Source organism: Ornithodoros turicata, chromosome 9 (genome assembly GCF_037126465.1).
Source record: "Ornithodoros turicata isolate Travis chromosome 9, ASM3712646v1, whole genome shotgun sequence".
Taxonomy (NCBI): Eukaryota; Metazoa; Arthropoda; class Arachnida; order Ixodida; family Argasidae; genus Ornithodoros; species Ornithodoros turicata.
The window spans coordinates 17084237-17098777 of NC_088209.1; the positions used below are offsets into that span (position 1 = coordinate 17084237).

A 14541-nucleotide genomic window follows, 5' to 3' on the forward strand; every position below is an offset into this window, starting at 1 on the left:
TAGCAGACACGTGACGTTAATGCCCTTGAACATCAAAGATTTATACTCCCCATCAGAGAATGTTCCCAAGCAGCACAATGGTACTAAAAGTCGGGTGCAGTAGGGGTGGACGGGTAGGTGGAAGGCCTTGAACAGGCTCCTGAAACTAAAGAAAAATTGATAAGACACATACCGTCCACCCCTATTGCACTTGAGTTTCAGTACATTGTGCTGCTAGGGTTCTCCTTTTTGTCGCGGCCAATAGGGCTGTTGCACTGAAGTTTGCACAGCGCCATTTCGGGCCCAAACGGCCGCGGATCCCAACAGTAAGGAGTGCCATCAGCGCGTTTTGCATGGTGTGTCAAACGGTATGGTGCCAAGGAAGCTACAAAACCTGTAGGAAATCAACAGAAAAAGCGGTGCTTCTTGAAAAGCGCGAACAACTCGAAACCGTGTACTTGAAAGTGCCGCGTCGTCTGCTAAACTGGGGAGTGTTGCATGATTTGGGGCGCTGATGTTGCTGCTCACTCGCGCCACCTGGCCCAGAGCAACAGGCCCATACCAAAAATACGTAATAACGTATACATGCGACACCCGCCCCACAGGTTTCACTGCACATTGCACGCGCTCCCGTAACATTAATGAGGCCGCACGCGTTTCCTTCATGAACGCGTCAGACAGTTTTTCGCGAATGGGAAGCGTTTCCTCGAGAACCTGCCAAACCGCTTGAGCGAACGTTTCGCGCTTTCGAACAGACCGCCATTTTTGCCGCCGTCTGCTACGCGTGAGCCGAGCCTTCCCGCGTATGGCTTCGTCATCACGCGATTCCACGATTCCGTGCGATAACTAAGTCGCGTCCAACGTTGAGCGGCTGTACTGACACAGCTTGTCTCCGACTGTCGCTGGCGAACGATGAACTGCATCACGTTGTGCGCGACTTTAGGAGTACTGGTCGTGTCGACGGTTGCCGCCGGAAGGACGTTTCGTTACGATGTACCGAATCGGCAGGAAGAAGGTGAGTTGGGCAGGCAGGAAAACGAGGATTCTCTTTTTATAATAATAATAATTGGGTGTTTACGTCGCGAGACAACTGAGATCATGAGCGACGCCACAGTGGTCGGTCTGTGGATTGCTTTTGCCCACCTGAGGGTTCTTTAACGTGCGATGAAAGCTCATCACACGGCACCCCGTATTTAACGTCCCTCGCGGAAGCTCTTTTTATAGATGTTTCGTAAGTGCGAAGGGTGTGCCATGCATTTCAATCTCTGCCGTGGAGGAGAAAATGTTGCTGTCGTTTGCGGTGTACATGTGCGCGGGTGATGTTGCGGAACGGGTTGCATGTTAGCAATATCTATAATTAGAATAAGGAATTCACGAATAAGGATAACGATGAGGACTACGTGAATAACGACTTGGGGGAGATTTTAAGTGAATTACGACGTCGGTAATTCTTGACAAGTTGAAGGTTTTTGGCTTTTAATTTTAGGGGCAAAACAGCGATACAAATCGATGGAAAGTGAATTGTTCTGAGGCTGGAACGTACAAAGGGGCAAACACAACACGTGCCTCATGTACGTCCCGTTCAAATTCTGCCGCTGTCTTCCTTTTTCAGCGACTGCCATATTTCAACTGTGCAAATCGAGCAGACCTTTTCAGCGGAACTTTTGCCTTATTCGGAACATTCGAGAGCTTTCCGTTGGAACAACTTGTAACAACATACTTGCAACAACATACTTGCAACAACATACTTGCAACAACATACTTGCAACAACATACTTGCAACAACATTTTAATCTTCTAGTTCCTAATAAATTTCTGCCGAAATCTGGTTGTGTTTCTTACATCAGTATTGCTTTGCCATCACCTGAACTTTTTATATATTATATATATTTAGAACAGCTACGTTTAGAAGTGCAATACCTATGTTTAGCAGAACATCGTAGCGTGTCCTTGCGCGACTGAGGTTTCTGATAATGTACCTTACGCAACACTCGCGTTTAACTGCGTGACCTTGTTCTTCCATCGTTTCGTCGTTGCTTTGTTTCTCTTCCTATAAGAATGCTCCTTCCAAAGCTCCTGGTCACAGCTGCAGACAGCCTGTGGAGTTACGAGGTATAAAACGGATGCGCGGGCATCAGCAACAGCAAGGAAAGCAGTGACAAGTGTTTCGGAACACGCGAAAACACATGGCGTGGACAGCACTTTATGTAGAAATCGTGTGCGCGTCTTTTGCTAAGCCGGGTAAACGAGTTTGTTCTCAAATGATGTCCCGTGGCTTTACATCGAGTGACGGGGTTCGACTGCGTATGAGCGACGGTACGGTACAGTGAGTCACCAGCAAAGATGAATGCTCATTTTGACAACGGGAAGGCCATGTATGAGAGGGAATGTACAGAGAGTGAAGGAGTTACACTATACAGTAACAGAATGTTGATTGGTTCAAGTTAATTGTGGTCAGGGTTATTGCCCCCAGGCGCCTTCGAATGCGTTCCATCCTCGACGGCAAATAATCTTCTTGCTTCAGGCCGAAGCGGTTTATATTTAAAGCGGGCCAAAGTGGGAATTTTTTTTTTTCCTTATGGAATGAGAGATGCAGTTACCTTTAAAACCAACACAAAAGGAATGGGAGCCGTCGGTTGCGTGATTTATGAGCGAAAGTTTTCTTCTCTCTCTCGCGCGCGCGCGCGCCTTCGCGCTCTCTCTCTCTCTCTCTCTCTCTATCTCCTTTTCGAGAAACACTACAATGCGGGGAGGTTTCGGACATGGTCTCTGCAACTGACCCCCGCGAGGAACGGATAAACCGTTTGAGGAAACCGATGAGAGCCCGCTCCGCATTGTCGAACTTCTTAAGAAGGAGAGTGAGATGGAATGCATAAATTTCGGGTGTCTCTCGCTCATACCTCACGCATGACGCAACCGTCCCTCATCCCTGCAACCTCATCCCTGCCTTCTGAGACGTTATGTCGACGACATTTTCCTTTCGTATGTTCTAAACCGTTCTCATTAGACATTCCCCTTCCTCGCATGTACAGGAACGTCCTTAGCTGACCTTCACAGCGGCATTTCTCATAAACAGCTCACGTTCCGCGCAGGTAGTGCAGGGGTTTACAGGCAGGTATTGCAGGAATGAAAACAGAAAGCGTACTGCATCCGTGAAACGTTGTTTAGTCGCTCGCCACGTGCAGTACTCTTTCTCGACCCTCTCGCCCACCTACGTGTCTCACCCTCTACTCGCGACAGAAACAAGATGACAGTTATATCCTACAATCTTAAAAATGAACTTCACCACATAGCACACTCCTAAAGCCAGCCATCATCTCGAATGATATCGTTATCTGCCCCGATTAGTTGAAAACGGGAGGCGTACGCCTTTTTGTGACACTTATAATGTTCATAATTGTCACACAAAAAGCGTACGCTTCCCGTTTTCACCAAATCCGGGGGCTTAATCGCTTCGTCGTCGTTACGGTCGTTACAAGCTAACGAATGGAGGGAAATTCGAAAAGGTGGGCACGTGACACATTGCACGTGACGTGTACGGCGGCGTTTACGTATCGCGCGAAGAGCGGCGTGCACGTGTTTTATCACGTGCCCACCTTTTTAAATTTCCCGCCCGCCTTTTTGAATTTCCCTCCACTCGTTAGCTTGTAACTAGAGTCACTAAATAAGTAGTATAGACATAGACTGTATAATTTTGGAGCGGCATAAGAACCGAGCGGCATAAGAACCGAGCGGCACAAGAACCGAGCGCTATAACGGCCTCTTTTTTCTAATCCAAGATGGCCGATTCTAAGCCAACACAATCCAGTTCTAAGCCAACACAAGCCAAATCCAAAGCCATCTGATTGGCCGCCATTAGCTCCGCCCACTTCACACGTTGATTGGCCCATGGTAAGCCTACTGATCTTTGATTGTTTGACCGTAGCTCCTTCATGCTAATTAATTGGCTCCGCCCCCACTTCACACGCTGATTGGCTCATGCTAAGCCTTGACTGAGCATTGATTGGTTTACCGTAGCTCCACCCCTTCATGCTAATTACTTGGCTCCGCGCCCCCCGTTGATTGGCCACCGCTACTGATCGCGCGTTGATTGGTTCACCATAGCTCCGCCCCCCGCCCGTTTATGTTCATTACTTGACTCCACCCCGCCCCCCGGCTTCACGCTGATTGGTGCAGGCGCGGCGGCAGCGACCCCGCTGCGGCTTTATCTCAGATGTCCAAACTTACCCATCTGATTGGTCCATTCTAAGCCGGTCCGCGCACTCTCCCAGCCCCCCCCCCCTCTGATTGGCCGCCGCCACTGCCTTCACCGGCACCCCGTTGCGGCCCTATCTCAGATGTTCAAACTTATACCGATTGGCCCGCCACCAGACGGTGCGCGGCGGCGGCGGCTTCAGATGGTTCTAACCCAATGTCTCTATCTCATACATCCAAACTTACCTCGTGCCACCAGATGGCGCGACTCAGGTGCATCAACTCCACGCGGTTCCTTCCAAGCCTACTGATCACCCTTCCAATGTAAGCCTGCCGATTGGCCCGTTCTAAGCCCACTGACACCGGACTTTACTGGCTCCGCCCACTTCACGCTGATTGGTCCATTCTAAGCCTACCGATGGCTGGCCCCCTGATTGGTCCACGCTAAGCCTACTGAACGGTGATTGGCTTACCTGTCGCTCCTAAGCAGCTTCAGATAAGACACACACGACAATCGTTGATTTCAACCTTTATTTGGTGCAACAGCCTCCTGGTTCAGCTGTGGGTATAGGTTCAGCTGCATCAGAGAGATCATTGGTCTACGTGAACATCTCTCATGCTCACTCAGCTCCCTCGGTAGATTCCAACTGTTATTGGTTCATCTGACTGCATGTGGCCGCTCACCCAGCTCCTTATTGGTTCTAGTTGGTCACAGCTCCCTCATAGGCTCCAACTCCGATGGGTCCATCTAACAGCAAGTGGTCACTGCTATTGATCCATTGAACTGCAAGCCACTCATTGGTCACTCACACTCATCTCTAGACGAGATAAATTTAACTGTGGAACTTTTACCATAAGATAACTTTAGCGGGGGCTGGTAGGCTCCAACGGCTATTGGCCCGTGCCTCCACCCATTGGTTCACAACGCGCATGCTCTGACGGCGCCGAAGAAGGTTCCCTACACATTTAATAGAAATTATGCTATCGGTCCAGCTGCGTCATAGGGCACGGCTGTGGCCGGCCCTGATGCTACTTACTTCGTGGCGCAACTCTTTAATGGCTCCACCCACTTCGCATTGATTGGTTCATTTTAAGCCTACTGACTTCTAAGCCAGTCCACGCTAAGCCTACTGATCACTCAACCAGCGCTCTGATTGGCCGCTACCAATTGGCCCTCATTCTAAGTCCACTGACACCAGATGGCGCAACTCTTCACCAGCTCTGCCTACTTCATGCTGATTGGTCCATTCTAAGCCTACTGACTTCTAAGCCGAACCACGCTAAGCCTACTGATTGTCCCTTCACACCAAAGCCTACCGATGTCTGGCCCTGATTGGTCCACGTTAAGCCTGCTGGACAGTGATTGGCTAGCCTGTCGCTCCTAAACCACAATGCAGCAGCTTCAGACAAGACACACACGACAATTGTTGATTTCAACCTTTATTTGGTACAACAGGCAGCTGTGGGTTGGTTCAGCTGCATCAGAGAGATCCCGGTCATCTCTTGCGCTCATTGGTCACTCAGCTCCCTCGATAGACACCATATGGCTCATCTAACTGCAAGTGCTCATTGGCCCATCTGACTACAAGCCTCTCATTGGTCACTTATGTCTAGGGCTCCCTAACGGGCTCCAACTGCTATCGGCCCATCCGCGGCTGCTCACCGGTTCACAATGAAACTTTTTCACATGCTCTACCCTACACAGACAAGAGATGGCGCCGCTTGTCTTTGCAAAGATGGACAGCTGCCATTGCATTGGTGACTCATTTCTATCCAACCGGTTCAAGAGAGCCAGCGTGCTGAACAGCTTACATGCCGCCGCCTGTTCACACAGCCACAGTTGGAAATGGGGAAAACATTTTTTTTCAGGGTACACATCTCAAAACACACTCTACACGAGTAAAGTTGGCTTCCCCCGGTTGCACGCGGGCGTTAGGTCAAGCCCACCCCATGAGAACAAGCTTAGGATCGTTTAGGATGTGTGTGTGCTTTGCAGTTCAACCTAAAAATTGTTTCAATCAAGCAGAATGGCAAATGATGCAATGGAGCGCGTTCATTCTTGAGAACGAATTTTGTGACAGAACATAAACAAAACAAAACATTTCAATGTGCAAAAAACTCATCGTGATGCTAATCAGGGAAGCCAGCACGCGTTCGAAATAAGCAAGAAGAAGCACATGATCGAGAAAACAACGATAGTTGGTGCTGTGCAGAGAAGCTGGTTTGAGGGAAAAACAGCTTGTATGATCAATAAACCCTTGGGCCTGTTTTTATTTTAGACAGCGCGCATTCAACACGCGAAATTAAATAAATCGAGCAGAATGACAATAGCATAGTGGCGCTATGTGGTGAAGCTCAAGACGCACTGACACTCCAACGCTTATTAAACAATGCTATGCACGTACTGAAGCTAAAAAAGAAAAAGGCAGGCTCAACCCAAGCTGAGTATGAAGAAACACACTGCTCGTCTCAGAATACCCTGTTCAAACATAGCCAGTGTACACGACACAGCTCGCAGTCCTGGAAGCACTCTTAGAAATATAAGTCCAAGGCACAACGTCGCACTATGAACGAGTTCATCTCGGAAAAAATGCGCGCTCACCTTCGCAGACGGGTCACGAGCACCATACCGCAATATCTGAAACATGCGGCGCGTGGACAGCTCACGTGACTTTAGCCAGCCCGTGCAGTTTTAGACTTCAACATAAGAAAAATAACTAAATCAAGCACAGTGATGCTATGTCGTGACTGACGCTTATTAAACAATGCTATGCAGTGAAGCTTCGCACGTACTCAATGTTAAAAACGGACACTCAACCCAAAACTGAGAAACACAATTTCAGATTGCTCTCTCCCCGAACATCCCGTGCACCTCCGCGTTCCTTCTCTATACTGGAAGCAGCAATCGTCGCACTATGAACAAGTCCGGCTCATCAAAAAAAGAAAGGGCTTACCTCATCACACCGGTATTACGCACGTAGACTCTTGTCGCATGGCGCGGTACAGCAGGGTAGGGAAACACGGCCGCGTGGACAGCTCACACGATTTCAGCCTGCCCGCGCACACCTCACAACATGCGCCGACACACCCAACATGTCGACCACTTACGCACGGAAAACTTGATAGCCGAAACACAGGCGCGTAAACACCCCTCTGGTTGGGACCATCTCTTTTATATCAGTGCTCGCTCGTTTCCGCAAGGTTGCAAGCCCGAGAAATTGGGTCACCTTGAAGATGAGCCATCTGTTTTATATCAAAACGCACTTCATGGCCAAACTCTGCGGCGGACCCTAGCGGAAAAAAATGTTGCGTCAAGGTGATGTAACGAGAAACTGGGTCACCTCGTAAATCATGTTTTCCGAGGCCGCACGTATTAAAACCAGTGATCACACCACGCTATGAGAAGGAAAAAAATATCCCTATGAGTCCACCTGCTCATTGCCGAAACAAGCACCGAGAACAAAGGGTTCGCTTATGCAGTTTCCAAGAGGTTCCAAATGTCCCTCGCAGCTAACGGGCGCGCATCACGGGCACGATTGTGTAAACAAAATCGCACCACCCTCCAAGGGCGCATTTGAGTTCCGTCCGTCGGTCGACTCTGGGTTAAGCGCACAACGAGGAAGATGAGGAAAGTTTTCAGTTCATTCGGCAGTATTTCCTGTTTTTAGGAGGGAAAATTCTGTGTTGTGTGATGGAGACGCTATATAGATAGGTGATAAGGAGAAGGATTATATAGCACGTACTCATCGACTAAGCGAGTATAGTTTGTGGAGAGCGCCACGCTATTTTAAAGTAATTTTATATCATATCCCAAACGTTCTGCGCGATCAAACGGAAAGAAGAAAACCGTTTCACGCATCACGGTGCGTGCGCGTGCTCAAACAAGTTCTGGCTATTAGTAAAAGAAGTAGTTTTGGGTTCCCAGGCGGGTGTTTCCAGCGCATCAGGCAACAACGTAAACTGTTCTGCGCGATCAAACAAGTCCCGCTCCCACGCGCGTACCATATCATATCTTGTTTCAGCGTGCTCAAACAAGTTCTGGCTTTTGTGGTCGTATGATGGTGCAGATTTGTAAGAAACACTGAAGAGAGTCAAGGATGATCCTCCGACATGAGAAAAGTGATGAGCAGCGACTTGACAACCGCGAAACTGCGAAGCCTCAGTGTGTCGTGTGAGATGGATCAGTTCGTATGCAAACGCATGCTGGCAGATTTACAATGCCTACACAACTTTTTAAATGGACACGGAGAAGAGAGTGATTTTAGTGACATTTTGAGAGCTATTCCCGTGCGGAGTACTCATAAAATCAGACAGTTTGTGAGATACAAGTTGGAACTGCTGGAGCGATATAGAAACGGAGAACCCATCGACGAGACAATCATAAATGCCGGGTTTTCCATCCCCGTGGTGCGCGACTACTGGAAAAAGAACCACACGAGCTTGGACATTACCGTCATCGAGGGAAATGAACGTGTTGTCTCCACGTTAGAAGACATCCTCGCTAAAGTGTTGTGAATACAGTGTTTAGCAGTACCGCGGGGTCTCTATGAAGCTTTCATCGGGAAACGATTCACCACCATCGACAGGGTAGACGATGCCATGGACGAGATCCTACGAGTATACCACGAAATTGAGCTAGAAAAAGGGGATGCGAACCTATTCATGATATCACGCGAAGTCCTAAAGAGATACGGCTACAGAGACATCGCGGGCATAGATACTCTTCAAGCTCTTCATCTGCTGCACGTCTTAGTTTACCTCTGGAATGAATGCTGTCGTATCATGTACGAACCGGATGGCTGTCCCCTAAAGATCGAGTGAAACAGAAGAAGAAAAGGCGTCTTTGACGAGCAACCGATTGGAGTGCGGAACAAATAAATAAATATTTTGTCAACACAGTTGTCCGTTTGTATGACTGGATAGGAAAAGCACGATATTTCTTGTATTTTTCTAAAGATATAGATTATAAAGTTGTTCATATACTCACACATACTATACAAGATATATGATTGTGGATTAATTGCTAAAATTTATCGATCCACATTCAGGAGAAGTGGTGACTACCACACATCAGTAAGAGTTTAATCACAATTTGAACAAGTGTTGCGATTTATGATCAGTGTTGTAGAATGTGTAATTTCACAATACGCAAGCTTTAATTCGCTCACTTTGACGAGCACTCTTTCACGATGACAGAGAATTTAATCCAATGGATTGATATTTTCTATATACACTATAACATAATGCGAATTCTTTATATCGTGGATATTAAAAGTTACGAATATTTTCCGAATGAAATTTACTTAAAACTCGAAGAAGGGGTCACCCGCGTCGACGAACCCGTTTCCGCAAAAAGCAACACGCACGCGTGCGGTACCGCGTTAACGCGTCGGGCGCAGAATCGCGTTCGGTTTCGGGTACGGCATTGGGGAAACGCGGCCCGGCGTGTTGCCGAAACGGGTTCGTCGACGCGGGTGACCCTTTCTTCGAGTTTTAAGTAAATTTCATTCGGAAAATATTCGTAACTTTTAATATCCACGATATAAAGAATTCGCATTATGTTATAGTGTATATAGAAAATATCAATCCATTGGATTAAATTCTCTGTCATCGTGAAAGAGTGCTCGTCAAAGTGAGCGAATTAAAGCTTGCGTATTGTGAAATTACACATTCTACAACACTGATCATAAATCGCAACACTTGTTCAAATTGTGATTAAACTCTTACTGATGTGTGGTAGTCACCACTTCTCCTGAATGTGGATCGATAAATTTTAGCAATTAATCCACAATCATATATCTTGTATAGTATGTGTGAGTATATGAACAACTTTATAATCTATATCTTTAGAAAAATACAAGAAATATCGTGCTTTTCCTATCCAGTCATACAAACGGACAACTGTGTTGACAAAATATTTATTTATTTGTTCCGCACTCCAATCGGTTGCTCGTCAAAGACGCCTTTTCTTCTTCTGTTTCACTCGATCTTTAGGGGACAGCCATCCGGTTCGTACATGATACGACAGCATTCATTCCAGAGGTAAACTAAGACGTGCAGCAGATGAAGAGCTTGAAGAGTATCTATGCCCGCGATGTCTCTGTAGCCGTATCTCTTTAGGACTTCGCGTGATATCATGAATAGGTTCGCATCCCCTTTTTCTAGCTCAATTTCGTGGTATACTCGTAGGATCTCGTCCATGGCATCGTCTACCCTGTCGATGGTGGTGAATCGTTTCCCGATGAAAGCTTCATAGAGACCCCGCGGTACTGCTAAACACTGTATTCACAACACTTTAGCGAGGATGTCTTCTAACGTGGAGACAACACGTTCATTTCCCTCGATGACGGTAATGTCCAAGCTCGTGTGGTTCTTTTTCCAGTAGTCGCGCACCACGGGGATGGAAAACCCGGCATTTATGATTGTCTCGTCGATGGGTTCTCCGTTTCTATATCGCTCCAGCAGTTCCAACTTGTATCTCACAAACTGTCTGATTTTATGAGTACTCCGCACGGGAATAGCTCTCAAAATGTCACTAAAATCACTCTCTTCTCCGTGTCCATTTAAAAAGTTGTGTAGGCATTGTAAATCTGCCAGCATGCGTTTGCATACGAACTGATCCATCTCACACGACACACTGAGGCTTCGCAGTTTCGCGGTTGTCAAGTCGCTGCTCATCACTTTTCTCATGTCGGAGGATCATCCTTGACTCTCTTCAGTGTTTCTTACAAATCTGCACCATCATACGACCACAAAAGCCAGAACTTGTTTGAGCACGCTGAAACAAGATATGATATGGTACGCGCGTGGGAGCGGGACTTGTTTGATCGCGCAGAACAGTTTACGTTGTTGCCTGATGCGCTGGAAACACCCGCCTGGGAACCCAAAACTACTTCTTTTACTAATAGCCAGAACTTGTTTGAGCACGCGCACGCACCGTGATGCGTGAAACGGTTTTCTTCTTTCCGTTTGATCGCGCAGAACGTTTGGGATATGATATAAAATTACTTTAAAATAGCGTGGCGCTCTCCACAAACTATACTCGCTTAGTCGATGAGTACGTGCTATATAATCCTTCTCCTTATCACCTATCTATATAGCGTCTCCATCACACAACACAGAATTTTCCCTCCTAAAAACAGGAAATACTGCCGAATGAACTGAAAACTTTCCTCATCTTCCTCGTTGTGCGCTTAACCCAGAGTCGACCGACGGACGGAACTCAAATGCGCCCTTGGAGGGTGGTGCGATTTTGTTTACACAATCGTGCCCGTGATGCGCGCCCGTTAGCTGCGAGGGACATTTGGAACCTCTTGGAAACTGCATAAGCGAACCCTTTGTTCTCGGTGCTTGTTTCGGCAATGAGCAGGTGGACTCATAGGGATATTTTTTTCCTTCTCATAGCGTGGTGTGATCACTGGTTTTAATACGTGCGGCCTCGGAAAACATGATTTACGAGGTGACCCAGTTTCTCGTTACATCACCTTGACGCAACATTTTTTTCCGCTAGGGTCCGCCGCAGAGTTTGGCCATGAAGTGCGTTTTGATATAAAACAGATGGCTCATCTTCAAGGTGACCCAATTTCTCGGGCTTGCAACCTTGCGGAAACGAGCGAGCACTGATATAAAAGAGATGGTCCCAACCAGAGGGGTGTTTACGCGCCTGTGTTTCGGCTATCAAGTTTTCCGTGCGTAAGTGGTCGACATGTTGGGTGTGTCGGCGCATGTTGTGAGGTGTGCGCGGGCAGGCTGAAATCGTGTGAGCTGTCCACGCGGCCGTGTTTCCCTACCCTGCTGTACCGCGCCATGCGACAAGAGTCTACGTGCGTAATACCGGTGTGATGAGGTAAGCCCTTTCTTTTTTTGATGAGCCGGACTTGTTCATAGTGCGACGATTGCTGCTTCCAGTATAGAGAAGGAACGCGGAGGTGCACGGGATGTTCGGGGAGAGAGCAATCTGAAATTGTGTTTCTCAGTTTTGGGTTGAGTGTCCGTTTTTAACATTGAGTACGTGCGAAGCTTCACTGCATAGCATTGTTTAATAAGCGTCAGTCACGACATAGCATCACTGTGCTTGATTTAGTTATTTTTCTTATGTTGAAGTCTAAAACTGCACGGGCTGGCTAAAGTCACGTGAGCTGTCCACGCGCCGCATGTTTCAGATATTGCGGTATGGTGCTCGTGACCCGTCTGCGAAGGTGAGCGCGCATTTTTTCCGAGATGAACTCGTTCATAGTGCGACGTTGTGCCTTGGACTTATATTTCTAAGAGTGCTTCCAGGACTGCGAGCTGTGTCGTGTACACTGGCTATGTTTGAACAGGGTATTCTGAGACGAGCAGTGTGTTTCTTCATACTCAGCTTGGGTTGAGCCTGCCTTTTTCTTTTTTAGCTTCAGTACGTGCATAGCATTGTTTAATAAGCGTTGGAGTGTCAGTGCGTCTTGAGCTTCACCACATAGCGCCACTATGCTATTGTCATTCTGCTCGATTTATTTAATTTCGCGTGTTGAATGCGCGCTGTCTAAAATAAAAACAGGCCCAAGGGTTTATTGATCATACAAGCTGTTTTTCCCTCAAACCAGCTTCTCTGCACAGCACCAACTATCGTTGTTTTCTCGATCATGTGCTTCTTCTTGCTTATTTCGAACGCGTGCTGGCTTCCCTGATTAGCATCACGATGAGTTTTTTGCACATTGAAATGTTTTGTTTTGTTTATGTTCTGTCACAAAATTCGTTCTCAAGAATGAACGCGCTCCATTGCATCATTTGCCATTCTGCTTGATTGAAACAATTTTTAGGTTGAACTGCAAAGCACACACACATCCTAAACGATCCTAAGCTTGTTCTCATGGGGTGGGCTTGACCTAACGCCCGCGTGCAACCGGGGGAAGCCAACTTTACTCGTGTAGAGTGTGTTTTGAGATGTGTACCCTGAAAAAAAATGTTTTCCCCATTTCCAACTGTGGCTGTGTGAACAGGCGGCGGCATGTAAGCTGTTCAGCACGCTGGCTCTCTTGAACCGGTTGGATAGAAATGAGTCACCAATGCAATGGCAGCTGTCCATCTTTGCAAAGACAAGCGGCGCCATCTCTTGTCTGTGTAGGGTAGAGCATGTGAAAAAGTTTCATTGTGAACCGGTGAGCAGCCGCGGATGGGCCGATAGCAGTTGGAGCCCGTTAGGGAGCCCTAGACATAAGTGACCAATGAGAGGCTTGTAGTCAGATGGGCCAATGAGCACTTGCAGTTAGATGAGCCATATGGTGTCTATCGAGGGAGCTGAGTGACCAATGAGCGCAAGAGATGACCGGGATCTCTCTGATGCAGCTGAACCAACCCACAGCTGCCTGTTGTACCAAATAAAGGTTGAAATCAACAATTGTCGTGTGTGTCTTGTCTGAAGCTGCTGCATTGTGGTTTAGGAGCGACAGGCTAGCCAATCACTGTCCAGCAGGCTTAACGTGGACCAATCAGGGCCAGACATCGGTAGGCTTTGGTGTGAAGGGACAATCAGTAGGCTTAGCGTGGTTCGGCTTAGAAGTCAGTAGGCTTAGAATGGACCAATCAGCATGAAGTAGGCAGAGCTGGTGAAGAGTTGCGCCATCTGGTGTCAGTGGACTTAGAATGAGGGCCAATTGGTAGCGGCCAATCAGAGCGCTGGTTGAGTGATCAGTAGGCTTAGCGTGGACTGGCTTAGAAGTCAGTAGGCTTAAAATGAACCAATCAATGCGAAGTGGGTGGAGCCATTAAAGAGTTGCGCCACGAAGTAAGTAGCATCAGGGCCGGCCACAGCCGTGCCCTATGACGCAGCTGGACCGATAGCATAATTTCTATTAAATGTGTAGGGAACCTTCTTCGGCGCCGTCAGAGCATGCGCGTTGTGAACCAATGGGTGGAGGCACGGGCCAATAGCCGTTGGAGCCTACCAGCCCCCGCTAAAGTTATCTTATGGTAAAAGTTCCACAGTTAAATTTATCTCGTCTAGAGATGAGTGTGAGTGACCAATGAGTGGCTTGCAGTTCAATGGATCAATAGCAGTGACCACTTGCTGTTAGATGGACCCATCGGAGTTGGAGCCTATGAGGGAGCTGTGACCAACTAGAACCAATAAGGAGCTGGGTGAGCGGCCACATGCAGTCAGATGAACCAATAACAGTTGGAATCTACCGAGGGAGCTGAGTGAGCATGAGAGATGTTCACGTAGACCAATGATCTCTCTGATGCAGCTGAACCTATACCCACAGCTGAACCAGGAGGCTGTTGCACCAAATAAAGGTTGAAATCAACGATTGTCGTGTGTGTCTTATCTGAAGCTGCTTAGGAGCGACAGGTAAGCCAATCACCGTTCAGTAGGCTTAGCGTGGACCAATC

General features: G+C 47.6%; 1 protein-coding gene across 1 annotated transcript in view; it reads left to right on the forward strand.

The window, feature by feature from the left end:
- The first annotated feature begins 730 nt into the window (after positions 1 to 730).
- The window catches only part of LOC135368218 (alkaline phosphatase-like), a 43982-nt gene continuing 30171 nt past the window's right edge, over positions 731 to 14541 (forward strand). The window contains exon 1 of the mRNA XM_064601365.1: positions 731 to 994. Within this exon, the coding sequence (XP_064457435.1) occupies positions 892 to 994 (103 nt within the window). The 5' untranslated portion in view covers positions 731 to 891. The remainder of the gene's footprint in view (positions 995 to 14541) is intronic.